We start from the raw sequence: 18075 nt of genomic DNA, 5'->3' as shown, positions 1-18075 counted from the left end.
CCTTTGTAGACCTTAAGATCAACACTTCCTGTCACAGTCAGCTGACAGTTTTCAATACAGCTCCGTGTATACTCAAACTCGGGACTGTACCACAAACCTGTAAGATACATAAAAATGTTATTCACTGTTCTTCACTGTAGTTATTCACATGTTAATATTACTGAAGAACATCATTGTACTTAAGGTACTCGGTGTGTACTCACCTAGTTGTGGTTGCAGGGTTCGATCCATGGCTCCTGTTCCCGCTTCTTTGCTGGTCGCTACTAGGTCCACTCTCTCCCTGCTCCTTGAGCTTTATCGAACCTCTTCTTAAAGCTGTGTATGGAGCCTGCCTCCACTACATCACTCTCCAGATTGTTCCACTTCCTGACAACTCTGTGACTGAAGAAATACTTCCCAACATCCATGTGACTCGTCTGAGGTTTCAACTTCCAGCTGTGACCCCTTGTTGCTGTGTCACATCTCTGAGACATTCTGTCCCTATCCACCTTGTCAATTCCTCTCAGTATTTTATATGTCGTTATCATGTCGTCCCCTTCCTTTCCTTCCTGTCCTCCACTGTCGTCAGGTTGATTTCCCTTGACCCCCTCCTCGTAGGGCATACCCCTTAACTCCGGGACTAGTCTTGTTGCAAACCTTTATATTTTCTCTAATTTCTTGACGTGTTTGACCATGTGTGGGTTCCATCCTGGTGCTGCATACTCCAATATGGGCTTGACGTACACGGTGTACAGTGAATGACTCTGTATTTAGATGTGGAAACGCTATTCTCAGGTTTGCCAGGCGCCCATATGCTGTAGCAGTTACTTGGTTGATGTGCGCTTCATGTGTGCTCGGTATGATGCTCATCCCAAGATGCTTTTCCTTGAGTGAGTTTTGCGACTTTTGACCTCCTAGGCTGTACTCCGTCTGCGGTCTTCTTTGTCCTTCCCCAAACTTCATGACTTTGCATTTGCTGGGGTTAAACTTGAAGAGCCATTTGTCGGTCCAGGCTTACAGCCTATACAGATCCCCTTGTAGGCTTACCTGATCCTCGTCCACTTGTATTCTGCTTATTAGGTGCACATCGTCTCCAAACAGTGACACCTCTGAATCTATGTGTGTGTACTCACCTAATTTTTGTCGCAGGGGTCGAGTCATAGATCCTGTGTGTGTACTTACAGGGATATGCTTGCAGTGGGTTAACCCCACTAATGTACAATCATATTACTGGTTCCTGGCCTCTTGGGCACTGCCATACCTAGTCTTAAAGCTGTGTGTGTGTGTGTACTTACCATTATAGACCTGTTCCGCCATGAGATTGCTGAGGTAGGCTTTAATCTTCCTGACTTCACGATCAAGACACAGCGCCTCTAGGTCAAGGTGTGCTGCCCTCAGCAGTGTCAATCCTGGCGTCTCGTAGATCCCACGAGACTGTGGAAAGAACACTAAGTAGTAGTAGCAGTAGTAGTAGTAGTAGCAGCAGTAGTAGTAGTAGTAGTAGTAGTAGTAGTAATAGTAGTTGGCAGTATTAGTGGTAGAAGTTAATGAGTAAGACACATGTACAACAGTTGGGTATCATTATTCCGAAACGTTTCGCCTACACAGCAGGGTTCTTCAGTCGAGTACAGAGGAGGCAGCAGGAGCAGTAGAGATGTAAAGACAATGTAATAGGTCCATCAGCCTCAAAGATTTAGCTTTGAGGTGGTCAGTCCCTCAGTCTGGAGAAGAGTTCTGCTCCATAGTCTGGAACAATTATATTCACAAAAGAAAAAGAAAGCACAGTGAACTGTTTTTAAAGTTCTTCAATCCTCTTCCCCAGAATGCCACTCACAACAATCCTCTTCCCCAGGATGCCACTCACAACAATCCTCTTCCCCAGGATGCCACTCACAACAATCCTCTTCCCCAGAATGCCACTCACAATCTTCTTCCCCAGGATGCCACTCACAACAATCTTCTTCCCCAGGATGCCACTCACAACAATCCTCTTCCCCAGGATGCCACTCACAACAATCCTCTTCCCCAGGATGCCACCCACAACAATCTTCTTCCCCAGGATGCCACTCACAACAATCCTCTTCCCCAGGATGCCACCCACAACAATCTTCTTCCCCAGGATGCCACTCACAACAATCCTCTTCCCCAGGATGCCACCCACAACAATCCTCTTCCCCAGGATGCCACTCACAACAATCTTCTTCCCCAGGATGCCACCCACAACAATCTTCTTCCCCAGGATACCACTCACAACAATCCTCTTCCCCAGGATGCCACTCACAACAATCCTCTTCCCCAGGATGCCACTCACAACAGTCCTCTTCCCCAGGATGCCACTCACAACAATCCTCTTCCCCAGGATGCCACTCACAACAATCCTCTTCCCCAGGATGCCACTCACAACAATCCTCTTCCCCAGGATGCCACTCACAACAATCCTCTTCCCCAGGATGCCACTCACAACAATCCTCTTCCCCAGGATGCAACTCACAACAATCCTCTTCCCCAGGATGCCACTCACAACAGTCCTCTTCCCCAGGATGCCACTCACAACAATCCTCTTCCCCAGGATGCCACCCACAACAGTCCTCTTCCCCAGGATGCCACTCACAACAACCCTCTTCCCCAGGATGCCACCCACAACAATCCTCTTCCCCAGGATGCCACCCACAACAATCCTCTTCCCCAGGATGCCACTCACAACAATCCTCTTCCCCAGGATGCCACCCACAACAATCCTTTTCCCCAGGATGCCACTCACAACAATCCTCTTCCCCAGAATGCCACCCACAACAATCCTCTTCCACAGAATGCCACCCACAACAATCCTCTTCCCCAGGATGCCACCCACAACAATCCTCTTCCTCAGAATGAAACCCACAACAATCCTCTTCCCCAGGATGCCACCCACAACAATCTTCTACCCCAGAATGCCAATCACAACAATCCTCTTCCCCAGGATGCCACTCACAACAGTCCTCTTCCCCAGGATGCCACTCACAACAGTCCTCTTCCCCAGGATGCCACCCACAACAGTCCTCTTCCCCAGAATGCCACCCACAACAATCCTCTTCCCCATGATGCCACTCACAACAGTCCTCTTCCCCAGAATGCCACCCACAACAATCCTCTTCCCCAGAATGCCACCCACAACAGTCCTCTTCCCCAGAATGCCACCCACAACAGTCCTCTTCCCCAGAATGCCACCCACAACAGTCCTCTTCCCCAGAATGCCACCCACAACAGTCCTCTTCCCCAGAATGCCACCCACAACAATCCTCTTCCAAAGAATGCCACCCACAACAGTCCTCTTCCCCAGAATGCCACTCACAACAGTCCTCTTCCCCAGGATGCCACCCACAACTGTCCTCTTCCCCAGAATGCCACCCACAACAGTCCTCTTCCCCAGAATGCCACCCACAACAGTCCTCTTTCCCAGAATGCCACCCACAACAATCCTCTTCCTCAGGATGCCACCCACAACAATCCTCTTCCCCAGGATGCCACCCACAACAGTCCTCTTCCCCAGAATGCCACCCACAACAATCCTCTTCCCCAGGATGCCACCCACAACAATCCTCTTCAGCAGAATGCCACCCACAACAATCCTCTTCCCCAGGATGCCACCCACAACAATCCTCTTCCCCAGGATGCCACCCACAACAATCCTCTTCCCCAGGATGCCACCCACAACAATCCTCTTCCCCAGGATGCCACCCACAACTCCTTTTCCCCACAATGCCACCCACAACAGTCCTCTTCCCCAGAATGCCACCCACAACAGTCCTCTTCCCCAGGATGCCACTCACAACAGTCCTCTTCCCCAGGATGCCACCCACAACAGTCCTCTTCCCCAGGATGCCACCCACAACAGTCTTCTTCCCCAGGATGCCACTCACAACAGTCCTCTTCCCCAGGATGCCACCCACAACAGTCCTCTTCCCCAAGATGCCACCCACAACAGTCCTCTTCCCCAGGATGCCACCCACAACAGTCCTCTTCCCCAGGATGCCACTCACAACAGTCCTCTTCCCCAGGATGCCACTCACAACAGTCCTCTTCCCCAGGATGCCACTCACAACAGTCCTCTTCCCCAGGATGCCACCCACAACAGTCCTCTTCCCCAGGATGCCACTCACAACAGTCCTCTTCCCCCGGATGCCACCCACAACAGTCCTCTTCCCCAGGATGCCACCCACAACAGTCCTCTTCCCCAGGATGACACTCACAACAGTCCTCTTCCCCAGGATGCCACTCACAACAATCCTCTTACCCAGGATGCCACTCACAACAGTCCTTTTCCCCAGGATGCCACTCACAACAATCCTCTTCCCCAGGATGCCACTCACAACAGTCCTCTTCCCCAGGATGCCACCCACAACAGTCCTCCTCCCCAGAATGCCACCCACAACAGTCCTCTTGCCCAGAATGCCACCCACAACAGTCCTCTTTCCCAGAATGCCACCCACAACAATTCTCTTCCCCAGAATGCCACCCACAACAGTCCTCTTCCCCAGAATGCCACCCACAACAGTCCTCTTCCCCAGAATGCCACCCACAACAGTCCTCTTCCCCAGAATCCCACTCACAACAGTCCTCTTCCCCAGGATGCTACCCACAACAGTCCTCTTCCCCAGAATGCCACCCACAACAGTCCTCTTTCCCAGAATGCCACCCACAACAATCCTCTTCCTCAGGATGCCACCCACAACAATCCTCTTCCCCAGGATGCCACCCAGAACAGTCCTCTTCCCCAGAATGCCACCAACAACAATCCTCTTTCCCAGGATGCCACCCACAACAATCCTCTTCCCCAGGATGCCACCCACAACAATCCTCTTCAGCAGAATGCCACCCACAACAATCCTCTTCCCCAGGATGCCACCCACAACAATCCTCTTCCCCAGGATGCCACCCACAACAATCCTTTTCCCCAGAATGCCACCCACAACAGTCCTCTTCCCCAGAATGCCACCCACAACAATCCTCTTCCCCAGGATGCCACCCACAACAGTCCTCTTCCCCCGGATGCCACCCACAACAGTCCTCTTCAGCAGAATGCCACCCACAACAATCCTCTTCCCCAGGATGCCACCCACAACAATCCTCTTCCCCAGGATGCCACCCACAACAATCCTCTTCCCCAGGATGCCACCCACAACAATCCTTTTCCCCAGAATGCCACCCACAACAGTCCTCTTACCCAGAATGCCACCCACAACAGTCCTCTTCCCCAGGATGCCACCCACAACAATCCTGTTCCCCAGGATGCCACCCACAACACTCCTCTTCCCCAGAATACCACCCACAACAGTCCTCTTCCCCAGGATGCCACCCACAACAGTCCTCTTCCCCAGGATGCCACCAACAACAGTCCTCTTCCCCAGGATGCCACTCGCAACAGTCCTCTTCCCCAGGATGCCACTCACAACAGTCCTCTTCCCCAGGATGCCACCCACAACAGTCCTCTTCCCCAGAATGCCACTCACAACAGTCCTCTTCCCCAGGATGCCACCCACAACAGTCCTCTTCCCCAGGATGCCACCCACAACAGTCCTCTTCCCCAGGATGCCACCCACAACAGTCCTCTTCCCCAGGATGCCACTCACAACAGTCCTTTTCCCCAGGATGCCACTCACAACAGTCCTCTTCCCCAGGATGCCACCCACAACAGTCCTCTTCCCCAGGATGCCACTCACAACAGTCCTCTTCCCCCGGATGCCACCCACAACAGTCCTCTTCCCCAGGATGCCACCCACAACAGTCCTCTTTCCCAGGATGCCACCCACAACAGTCCTCTTCCCCAGGATGCCACCCACAACAGTCCTCTTCCCCAGGATGCCACCCACAACAGTCCTCTTCCCCAGGATGCCACTCACAACAGTCCTCTTCCCCAGGATGCCACCCACAACAGTCCTCTTCCCCAGGATGCCACCCACAACAGTCCTCTTCCCCAGGATGCCACCCACAACAGTCCTCTTCCCCAACAGTCCTCTTCCCAAGGATGCCACTCACAACAGTCCTCTTCCCCAGGATGCCACCCACAACAGTCCTCTTCCCCAGGATGCCACCCACAACAGTCCTCTTCCCCAGGTTGCCACCCACAACAGTCCTCTTCCCCAGGTACCTGTTGACTTCTAACTGAACATTATAAATAGGAATAAGTAGATTTTCCCAGAAGTCTCGCCGTTTTCCTAGTCGAATATATATACTCTGAGAAGTATATATCTTAGTATATGTACACTGAGAGGTATATATCGTAGTATATATACACACTGTGAAGCACATATATCAACATATAGACACCAAGAGGTGCCTCCTATCTCCGAATTTATACACTGTCTAATTACCCTTCAACTATCGCCCACAGGAAGTCCATGGGATACACAATACAGATATCAAACATGGGATCCTCTGTTGACAACGTTTCGCCCACACAGTGGCCTTTATCAACTCACAAACAGATCTGTTTGTGAACTGATAAAGCTCACTATGTGGGCGAAATGTTGTCAATAAAGGCTCTCATTACATTGCATTTGTGTTTGTTTTTCCATCGTGTTGGTAGAGACCACACAGTACCTGAGCTGAGGAAAAATCAAGTCCCTTACTAATATCAAGGCCCCCACACTGATCCAGGAAGAAAGAATTGACGTACCTTGATACCTATGAACCGGTTTTCCACAATGTCAATGCGGCCGACACCGTGTTGCGCTCCTATCTGGTTACAAATGCGGAATATTTCTAAAGCATCTGTCACAGGTGTGTCCTGGTCTTTTACACTGACACTCGTGGGTATACCTGTCATGGCAAGAGGTATACCTGATTCAAAAGGCAAAAAGTATACGTGGGATTCACAGGGTACTTAATAATACAACACTAAAACTAAAAAGGTATAGAAGTTTGACTTACCCTGAAGGAGAGTCGAAGTATATAATAATAATAATAATAATAATAATAATAATAATAATAATAATAATAATAATTGCAAGTACATATATAATGTATACAGACCATAGCTCATATCAATGGCATATTACTATATAGAAAACCGCTTGTTATGCAGTGCATTTCGGGCAAATTAGGTCGATTTTGTCCCCAGGATATGACCCACACCAGTCGGCTAACACCCAGGTAACTATCTATTGCTAGGTGAACAGGGACAGTAGGTGTCTTATGGAAACACGTAATGTTTCCAGTCGTACCGGGGGATCGAACCACTGACCTCAGTGCGTGAGCCGAGTGTGCCAGTAACCGAGCTACGGGGTATATAGTGCCATCCCTGAGTCTAACATTAATAATGGATTGCTTACGGAGACTCGTATTTAGATTTCGTGACTGAACTCAATTCTATACAAACAACTCATTATGGTCTAACAAGAGACGTGAACAAACACTTGGACATATCTATTAGAAAACGTTTCGGTCCTGGGACCGTTATCACTTCTAATGACAGTAGAACTACATACAAAGGATGAGGTAATCAGTCCCTCAGTTTTAGAGTTGGTGAAGAGTACCGTAGTCTTGAAGACTCTGGAGCTCTTTACCAACTCTAAGGCTGAGGGACTGACTACTTTATCTTTTGTGTATAATTCTACAGTCTTCATATTATCTCCTTGAATTGTACTGATAAAGCCACTGGAGGGCGAAACGTTTACAATGAAGATACCCAGATGTTGTACATGTGTCTAATTCTTTATCTTGTTCGTATTGTATTGACTACCATCCACAGGATAGGTATGGGGTGACTACCACTCACAGGATAAGCATGGGGTGACTACCACCCACAGGATAGGTATGGGTGACTACCATCCACAGGGTAGGTATGGGGTGACTACCATCCACAGGATAGGTATGGGGTGACTACTACCTACAGGATAGTTATGGGGTGACTGCCACCCACAGGGTAGGTATGGGGTGACTACCACTCACAGGATAGGTATGGGGTGACTACCACTCACAGGATAGGTATGGGGTGACTACCACCCACAGGATAGGTATGGGGTGACTACCACTCACAGGATAGGTATAGGGTGACTACTACCTACAGGATAGTTATGGGGTGACTGCCACCCACAGGGTAGGTATGGGGTGACTACCACTCACAGGATAGGTATGGGGTGACTACCACTCACAGGATAGGTATGGGGTGACTACCACTCACAGGATAGGTATGGGGTGACTACCACCCACAGGATAGGTATGGGGTGACTACCACCCACAGGATATGTATGGGGTGACTACCACCCACAGGATAGGTATGGGGTGACTACCACTCACAGGATAGGTATGGGGTGACTACCACCCACAGGATAAGCATGGGTTGACTACCACCCACAGGATAGGTATGGTGTGACTACCACCCACAGGATAAGCATGGGGTGACTACCACCCACACCTTGGGTATGGGGTGACTACCACCCACACCTTGGGTATGGGGTGACTACCACCCACACCTTGGGTATGGGGTGACTACCACCCACACCTTGGGTATGGGGTGACTACCACCCACACCTTGGGTATGGATTGAAGAGTAAAACAGTAAACTAACTATACATGAATTAACAAGGTGTTGAAGACAGAACACATCGCTTCCAAGCTAAGGGATTGATTGCCTTCAACTCCTCCGTATCTTCCACCTTTCTCTTCATTGCACGAGTTAGATGTTCGAAGTCTTACCAGCTTTGAAGGTGAGTGTCAGATACTGTGGAGTGTCTGGTGCTTCCTCTGGGTCTGTGGTGAGCTGGAAGATGCCTTCTGGAGGATGAGTTGATGGGTTCTCCAAGATGCCAGACTCATAGCTGAGTATTGTAAGGATACTTGGCATGAGATGAGGTAGATATGAAGCCCAGGTTGAGCTGAGGTAGACAAGGAAATGTAGATTGAGCTAAGGCAGACACAACACGGGTTGAGACAAGGGAACGTGGATTCATCAGGGAAAGACAAGAATATCAGCATATTGGTAGATTTACCTACAAAATAGAAGGTAAATGGACACAGATGTAACTTGTGTAACATTTTATTGTGGCAACGCTTCGCTCTCCAGAAACTTTGTCAAGCCCTTACGGTAACGACTTGACAAAACCTCCTGGGGGGACGAAACGTTGCCACAGTAAAAGTCACATTAGTTGCATCAGTGTCCATTTACTTAACACAATATCAACATCCGTCACATACGTACGTATTATACACAACACTATTACTTAAGCTATACGGAAAACACAGAATGTACACACAATGTCTCTCTCTCACTACACATTCATTTCTAACCACAGCCAATGCCCCTCCCCCCCCTCACAAAACAAAATGGCCCAAAAGGACCCTGAAGTGACCTAATGTGGACCATGTTGGCATCAATGCTCCAGGGGGCCTTGGGAGTGACCGGGACGGGTATGTCGTGAGTATGGGCATACTCAAACAGTTCCTGACGCCCAGGGAATCTCTCGTAGAAGGCTGGGTCCTTCCATGGCGCGACGATCTGACGAAGCAAGACTTAAGTTAGCATTATGGTTATTATTATTATTATTATTATTAAGCATGGGAGGACAAGAGCAAACATTATTCCCCATTTCCCCCATAATGGGGCTTTTTAACCCGAGGCCTGGTCACAGACAGGACCGCGGGGGATTTGACCCCCGAAATCCTCTCCAGGCATATTCTCCAGGTATACTGTGGGTAATAAGGCAAAAATATCCGAGGTACTATTATATTTACCTTAATACCAGGACAGAGAGCGTGGCATCCCAGTTCAAAGCGTATCTGGTCGTTCCCTTTGCCCGTAGCACCATGGGCAATATACCCTGGAGGAAATACCATCATGTGTACCAAGATTTACCATCATATATACCAAGATATATACCTCAAAACTGCTATTACAAAGTCAGGAGCTGAGGACGCAGCTCCTGGCTCCCCCTAGCTCACCTGCGCCCACCCTAACAGCTAGACGGACGATGCCCCTGACAATACAGGGCCTAGCTAGGGCAGTGCCCAGCTGGTAGCGGTCTTCGTAGATCAGGTCAGCTGACACAGCTGGCCACACGAAGTCCTGGACGAGCTCCAGCTGCTGGTCCTCCACCACCACCTGTAACCCAGGTACAACGGTCAGTGGTAAAAACCACAGCTACTAGCAGGATAAAAGCAGCCACTAGCAGAAAATAGGTACCTGGGTGTTAGTCGACTGGTGTGGGTGGCATCCTGGGGACAAAATTAACCTAATGTACCCCAAATCCTCTGCATAACAACGTGTTTTCTATATAGTAGTATGTCATTTATGTCAGATTTGGTCTGTATAAGTTATATCATGTAGTACTTGTAGGAATGAAGATTATTATTATTATTATTGATTTACCTCCTTGGCCCCCAGCTTCGTGGCTTTCAACTTGGCATCTTCGAAGTCCTCATCCTGACCCAAGTTAGCCTGAGGAAGGAGTCATATTTTTGTATAGGCAGAATTATCAACAATGTGTTTGGTAAGAGAAGAAACGAGCAACTAATGGGAGTTTTATTACAGCTGCATCTCGCTCCTGATGAGTGAAACGCAGCTGGAGAGCGAAACTCAGTTGCAATGTTTCACTACTTGTTTGTGTGTCCTTTCACCAAATATTTTTCAATGTTTATTATTCTCAAAACAATAAACCCTGTCATCATGTAGCTGCTACCACTACTACTACAAGTACTACCACAAGTACAACAACAACTACTACTGGTGCTACTATCACAAGTATTAATACTACCTACAACGATTATATTATACTTTGCACCTCACTCTGTGCCTATATATACCTATCTGTGTCCATGTATTGTTTGTAACGGCTTGATAAAGCTCCTGGAGAGCGAAACGTTGCCACAATAAAATGTCACATTAGTTGCACTTGTGTCCTCTTACCTAACAGTAATAATATACTGCTTCTACTACTACTGTTAGTACTACTAGTACTACTACTATTACTACTGTTAGTACTACTACTACTATTAATACTATTACTACTACAATCACTAATGCAATGGTAATACTAATGTTACCAGTACTACTACTATTACTGCTACCACTACTACTATTACTGCTACTACTACTATTACTGCTACTACTACTATTACTACTACTATTACTAATAATGTAATAGTACCACTATTATTTGCAACATCATCATATACTGACCAAGTAGGCTACAACTTGAAATCCCTGCTGCCGCAGCCACACTAGGATGCACGAAGTATCTAGACCTCCAGAGTAGGCCAGAACCACGATCTTGGCTTCCTCAGTCATTCTCTGCTTCTATATAAAACACATTACAAACGAATCCAAACGCAAATACTCGTGGTTAAATGGTCCAGAGAACCGACAAGTTGATAAATTAGATACATGTGCAACACTTGGGTATCTTTATTGTGGTAACGTTTTGCCACACACTGGCTTCATCAGTCCAATACGAAGAAAAAGGGTGAAGATCAGAAGTAGTTTGAGGTAATCAGTCTCTCAGCTTGGAGTCTTAACAAGATTGATGGACTGATTAAATTGACTCCAGGCTGAGGGACTGATTACGTCAAACTCTCTCATTATCTCCAGACTGATTACTTCAAAATACTTCTTTCATCTTCCACAGTTTTCTTTGCATTGGACTCTAAAGTCACTACTTTGTGCAATATTTTCACAGTAAAGCTACCCAGGGGATGTCAGGAAGCATTTCTTCAGCCTCAATGAATATATATTGAGATTATATAAATTCTGTGTGTATAATCTCTCGTATACAAGGTAGGCAGTGCTAGCGAAATAGTTAATGGCTGCTAAATAGTTAATAGCACTAAACAAAATAGTTATAGCTACTACTAGTGCTACGACACAATAATTATAGCTGCTAGTAGTGCTAGACAAAATAGTTATAGTTGCTAGTAGTGCTAGACAAAATAGTTATAGCTGCTAGTAGTGCTAGACAAAATAGTTACAGCTGCTAGTAGTGCTAGATAAAATAGTCATAGTTGCTAGTAGTGCTAGACAAAATAGTTACAGCTGCTAGTAGTGCTAGACAAAATAGTTATAGTTGCTAGTAGTGCTAGACAAAATAGTTATAGCTGCTAGTAGTGCTAGACAAAATAGTTACAGCTGCTAGTAGTGCTAGACAGTTATAGTTGCTAGTAATGCTAGATAAAAGATTTATAGCTGCCACTAGCACTAGACGCAGTATGACAATAAAACAGATAAACTAAGTACTCATCAAATCCTAGTTAAACACCTTATGTACTCACCTAATTGTAGTTACAGGGGTCGAATCTTAGCTCCTGGGTTAATTCCCAGAGTTAAATACTTACAGGAGACTTGATAAACGAGGATAATAACAGAGGGAAGGAGCAGCAGGCCCTTCCAGCTAGCAGTCAGACACACTACTGACCTTCTTGTTGGCTGTCCTGAGACTTGACACACTACTACCATTACCTTGATAGTATAGTGGCGCTGCTATATTTATCAATTTACACCCCCTGTCCAGGCAGCAGCCTTGGTGGGGGTGTGGGGGAAGGTTGATTGTGAGGGTGAGGGGTGAAGGGGGAGGAGTGAAGGAGGAGAGGTGAAGGGGGAGGAGTGAAGGAGGAGAGGTGAAGGGGGAGGAGTGAAGGAGGAGAGGTGAAGGGGGAGGAGTGAGCAGAACGGTGAGAATTTCACAGCTGAAGTCTTAGGCTTTTTGACCAAAATGCTCAGAGTTTTTCTTCTAAAATATTAAAACCTTTACGATAAATATTATTATTGTTGTTATTACTATTGTTGTTATTATTAATTTTGCTGTTATTATTATTATTATTATTATTATTATTATTATTATTATTATTATTATTATTATTGTTGTTGTTGTTAGTGGTAGTAGTAGTACTAGACAGCCTTGAGAACATCATGCATTACATTATTTTGATACTGCGTCAGTCAGTTGGTTTTTGAACAACAGGAAATAAATTGTTCGCCTTTATCCTGACGTTAGTTGTTGCGTAGACACTAATGTTCTTCTGGTCTTAAAGACGTCTTCACAACCAGACGAAACCTTAAGTGTATATATATATATATATATATATATATATATATAATATATATTTATATATATATATATATAATAATATATATATATATGTATATATATGTATGTAGGTTGGTAGACAGCAACCACCCAGGGAAGTACTACCGTCCTGCCAGATGACTGTGAAACAGAAACCTGTAACTGTTTTGCATGATGGTAGGATTGCTGGATTCTTTTTCTGTCTCATAAACACGCTAGATAACAGGGATATCTTGCTACTCCTACTTACACTTTGGTCACACTTCACAGACACGCACATGCATATATATATATACATACATCTAGGTTTTTCTCCTTTTTCTAAATAGCTCTTGTTCTTCTTTATTTCTTCTATTGTCCATGGGGATGTGGAAAAGAATCTTTCCTCCGTAAGCCATGCGTGTCGTATGAGGCGACTAAAATGCCGGGAGCAATGGGCTAGTAACCCCTTCTCCTGTAGACATTTACTAAAAAAGAGAAGAAGAAAAACTTTATAAAACTGGGATGCTTGAATGTGCATGGATGTAGTGCGGATGACAAGAAACAGATGATTGCTGATGTTATGAATGAAAAGAAGTTGGATGTCCTGGCCCTAAGCGAAACAAAGCTGAAGGGGGTAGGGGAGTTTCAGTGGGGGGAAATAAATGGGATTAAATCTGGAGTATCTGAGAGAGTTAGAGCAAAGGAAGGGGTAGCAGTAATGTTGAATGATCAGTTATGGAAGGAGAAAAGAGAATATGAATGTGTAAATTCAAGAATTATGTGGATTAAAGTAAAGGTTGGATGCGAGAAGTGGGTCATAATAAGCGTGTATGCACCTGGAGAAGAGAGGAATGCAGAGGAGAGAGAGAGATTTTGGGAGATGTTAAGTGAATGTATAGGAGCCTTTGAACCAAGTGAGAGAGTAATTGTGGTAGGGGACCTGAATGCTAAAGTAGGAGAAACTTTTAGAGAGGGTGTGGTAGGTAAGTTTGGGGTGCCAGGTGTAAATGATAATGGGAGCCCTTTGATTGAACTTTGTATAGAAAGGGGTTTAGTTATAGGTAATACATATTTTAAGAAAAAGATGATAAATAAGTATACAAGATATGATGTAGGGCGAAATGACAGTAGTTTGTTGGATTATGTATTGGTAGATAAAAGACTGTTGAGTAGACTTCAGGATGTACATGTTTATAGAGGGGCCACAGATATATCAGATCACTTTCTAGTTGTAGCTACACTGAGAGTAAAAGGTAGATGGGATACAAGGAGAATAGAAGTATCAGGGAAGAGAGAGGTGAAGGTTTACAAACTAAAAGAGGAGGCAGTTAGGGTAAGATATAAACAGCTATTGGAGGATAGATGGGCTAATGAGAGCATAGGCAATGGGGTCGAAGAGGTATGGGGTAGGTTTAAAAATGTCGAGTTAGAGTGTTCAACAGAAGTTTGTGGTTACAGGAAAGTGGGTGCGGGAGGGAAGAGGAGCGATTGGTGGAATGATAATGTAAAGAGAGTAGTAAGGGAGAAAAAGTTAGCATATGAGAAGTTTTTACAAAGTAGAAGTGATGCAAGGAGGGAAGAGTATATGGAGAAAAAGAGAGAGGTTAAGAGAGTGGTGAAGCAATGTAAAAAGAGAGCAAATGAGAGAGTGGGTGAGATGTTATCAATAAATTTTGTTGAAAATAAGAAAAAGTTTTGGAGTGAGATTAACAAGTTAAGAAAGCCTAGAGAACAAATGGATTTGTCAGTTAAAAATAGGAGAGGAGAGTTATTAAATGGAGAGTTAGAGGTATTGGGAAGATGGAGGGAATATTTTGAGGAATTGTTAAATGTTGATGAAGATAGGGAAGCTGTGATTTCGTGTATAGGGCAAGGAGGAATAACATCTTGTAGGAGTGAGGAAGAGCCAGTTGTGAGTGTGGGGGAAGTTCGTGAGGCAGTAGGTAAAATGAAAGGGGGTAATGCAGCCGGGATTGATGGGATAAAGATAGAAATGTTAAAAGCAGGTGGGGATATAGTTTTGGAGTGGTTGGTGCAATTATTTAATAAATGTATGGAAGAGGGTAAGGTACCTAGGGATTGGCAGAGAGCATGCATAGTTCCTTTGTATAAAGGCAAAGGGGATAAAAGAGAGTGCAAAAATTATAGGGGGATAAGTCTGCTGAGTATACCTGGTAAAGTGTATGGTAGAGTTATTATTGAAAGAATTAAGAGTAAGACGGAGAATAGGATAGCAGATGAACAAGGAGGCTTTAGGAAAGGTAGGGGGTGTGTGGACCAGGTGTTTACAGTGAAACATATAAGATAAGGCTAAAGAGGTCTTTGTGGCATTTATGGATTTGGAAAAGGCGTATGACAGGGTGGATAGGGGGGCAATGTGGCAGATGTTGCAAGTGTATGGTGTAGGAGGTAGGTTACTGAAAGCAGTGAAGAGTTTTTACGAGGATAGTGAGGCTCAAGTTAGAGTATGTAGGAAAGAGGGAAATTTTTTCCCAGTAAAAGTAGGCCTTAGACAAGGATGTGTGATGTCACCGTGGTTGTTTAATATATTTATAGATGGGGTTGTAAGAGAAGTAAATGCGAGGGTCTTGGCAAGAGGCGTGGAGTTAAAAGATAAAGAATCACACACAAAGTGGGAGTTGTCACAGCTGCTCTTTGCTGATGACACTGTGCTCTTGGGAGATTCTGAAGAGAAGTTGCAGAGATTGGTGGATGAATTTGGTAGGGTGTGCAAAAGAAGAAAATTAAAGGTGAATACAGGAAAGAGTAAGGTTATGAGGATAACAAAAAGATTAGGTGATGAAAGATTGAATATCAGATTGGAGGGAGAGAGTATGGAGGAGGTGAATGTATTCAGTTATTTGGGAGTGGACGTGTCAGCGGATGGGTCTATGAAAGATGAGGTGAATCATAGAACTGATGAGGGGAAAAGAGTGAGTGGTGCACTTAGGAGTCTGTGGAGACAAAGAACTTTGTCCTTGGAGGCAAAGAGGGGAATGTATGAGAGTATAGTTTTACCAACGCTCTTATATGGGTGTGAAGCATGGGTGATGAATGTTGCAGCGAGGAGAAGGCTGGAGGCAGTGGAGATGTCGTGTCTGAGGGCAATGTGTGGTGTGAATATAATGCAGAGAATTCGTAGTTTGGAAGTTAGGAGGAGGTGCGGTATTACCAAAACTGTTGTCCAGAGGGCTGAGGAAGGGTTGTTGAGGTGGTTCGGACATGTAGCGAGAATGGAGCGAAACAGAGTGACTTCAAGAGTGTATCAGTCCGTAGTGGAAGGAAGGTGGGGTAGGGGTCGGCCTAGGAAAGGTTGGAGAGAGGGGGTAAAGGAGGTTTTGTGTGCGAGGGGCTTGGACTTCCGGCAGGCATGCGTGAGCGTGTTTGATAGGAGTGAATGGAGACAAATGGTTTTTAATACTTGACGTGCTGTTGGAGTGTGAGCAAAGTAACATTTATGAAGGGGTTCAGGGAAACCGGCAGGCCGGACTTGAGTCCTGGAGATGGGAAGTACAGTGCCTGCACTCTGAAGGAGGGGTGTCAATGTTGCAGTTTAAAAACTGTAGTGTAAAGCACCCTTCTGGCAAGACAGTGATGGAGTGAATGATGGTGAAAGTTTTTCTTTTTCGGGCCACCCTGCCTTGGTGGGAATCGGCCAGTGTGATAAAAAATAAAATAATATATATGTGTGTGCGTGTGTGTGTGTGTGTGTGTGTGTGTGTGTGTGTGTGTGTGTGTGTGTGTGTGTGTGTGTGTGTGTGTGCGCGCGTGTGTGTGTGTGTGTGTGTGTGTGTGTGTGTGTGTGTGTGTAAATGTACAAACATTATCTCTCAGTCTACAGCAGGATTCGAACCTGCAAGCTTGGCATCAGTGTACACAGTACTTTATCTACACAACCAGACTCCCAGTTTGCAGGTTCGAATCCTGCTGTGGAGTGAGAGATAATGTATTAAATACACCTGTACACATGCTCGTTAATGTAAATATCTCATCAGCCAATCACACGGCAGCATCTCAGTGCCTAAGAGCATGCAGACATGCTCAGTATGTTCACTTGTTGTTCAGACTGAACATTAGGGAAGAAATGTTCACAAGTGACTTTGTGGAATGATTCTTGGCGCCAGACAGTCGGGGAAACTTTACCTTTGATGACTTCCCCATAGTCTTTCTACTGCCAGAGCCCGGGCATGGGTCAGGTTCGTCTGGTGCTTGCCTGGTTTGAGTACCTCAAAAACTGTTCATCTCCTGGGATGGTCATTCACAGCAGTCACAAGAGCTTACATAGAATGGTATGAAAAACACAAAGCATCCAGTTCTGTGGATGAAAACTTCTTGATAATGAGGTCAGAGAATAATAGCCAGACTGGTTCAAGCTGATAGGAAGGCGACAGTAACTCAAATAACCATGTGTTACAGCAATGATATGCAGAAGAGAATCTCTGAACGCACAACACGTCGAACCTTGAAGATGATTGGCATGGCAGCAGTAGTCCACACTGGGTTCCACTCCTCTCAGCTAAGAAGAGGAAATTGACGGTACAGTGGGCACAGCTCACTAGAACTGGACAGCTTAAGATTAAAAAAAAAATAACCTAGTGTGACGAATCTTGATTTCTTGCGACATGCAGATGTTTATTCAGAATTTGGCGTAAACATCACGAAGCCAAGAATAAATTCTGCCTTGTGTCAACGGTTCAGGCTAGTGGTGGTAGTGGTGATGATGGTGGTGATGGTATTGGTGATGATTGTGATGATGATGGTGGTGAAAATAGTGGTGATTGTGGTGGTGGTAATGGTGGTGGTGCAATGGTGTGGTGGATGTTTCCATGGCACATTAAACCCCACAATACCAATTAAACATCGTTAAAATACCACAGGCTATTACAGTATCGTTGCTGACTGTGTATATCCCTTCAGAGCCACAGTCTATCCATGTTCCAGTGACAACTTCCAGCAGGATAATGTAGCATGTCACAAAACATATCATCTCAGCTGGTTCCAGGAACACGAGACATGTACACCAATGTCCTTCACGGTCACCAGATCTCAACACAACAACACTTTTCGCTGGACAAGGAGA

The 18075-nt window shown here is 45.7% G+C and overlaps 1 protein-coding gene across 4 annotated transcripts in view; it reads right to left on the bottom strand.

Annotated features, from left to right (window-relative positions):
• Ass (argininosuccinate synthase) overlaps positions 1-18075 on the bottom strand; it is a gene marked incomplete at its 3' end in the record, with an annotated part of 38228 nt that continues 20153 nt past the window's right edge. The window contains 10 exon segments of one of the 4 annotated variants that reach the window (XM_053800235.2): positions 1-97; positions 1275-1413; positions 6635-6777; positions 8656-8777; positions 9309-9454; positions 9691-9776; positions 9898-10057; positions 10325-10393; positions 11135-11251; positions 12363-12481. In XM_053800235.2, the coding sequence (XP_053656210.2) occupies positions 1-97; positions 1275-1413; positions 6635-6777; positions 8656-8777; positions 9309-9454; positions 9691-9776; positions 9898-10057; positions 10325-10393; positions 11135-11242 (1070 nt within the window). 4 annotated transcript variants of the gene reach the window in all.

Source organism: Cherax quadricarinatus, chromosome 97 (genome assembly GCF_038502225.1).
Source record: "Cherax quadricarinatus isolate ZL_2023a chromosome 97, ASM3850222v1, whole genome shotgun sequence".
Classification (NCBI taxonomy): Eukaryota; Metazoa; Arthropoda; class Malacostraca; order Decapoda; family Parastacidae; genus Cherax; species Cherax quadricarinatus.
Note: the sequence above shows the minus strand (reverse complement) of the source record. Positions and strands in the feature narration are given on the sequence as shown.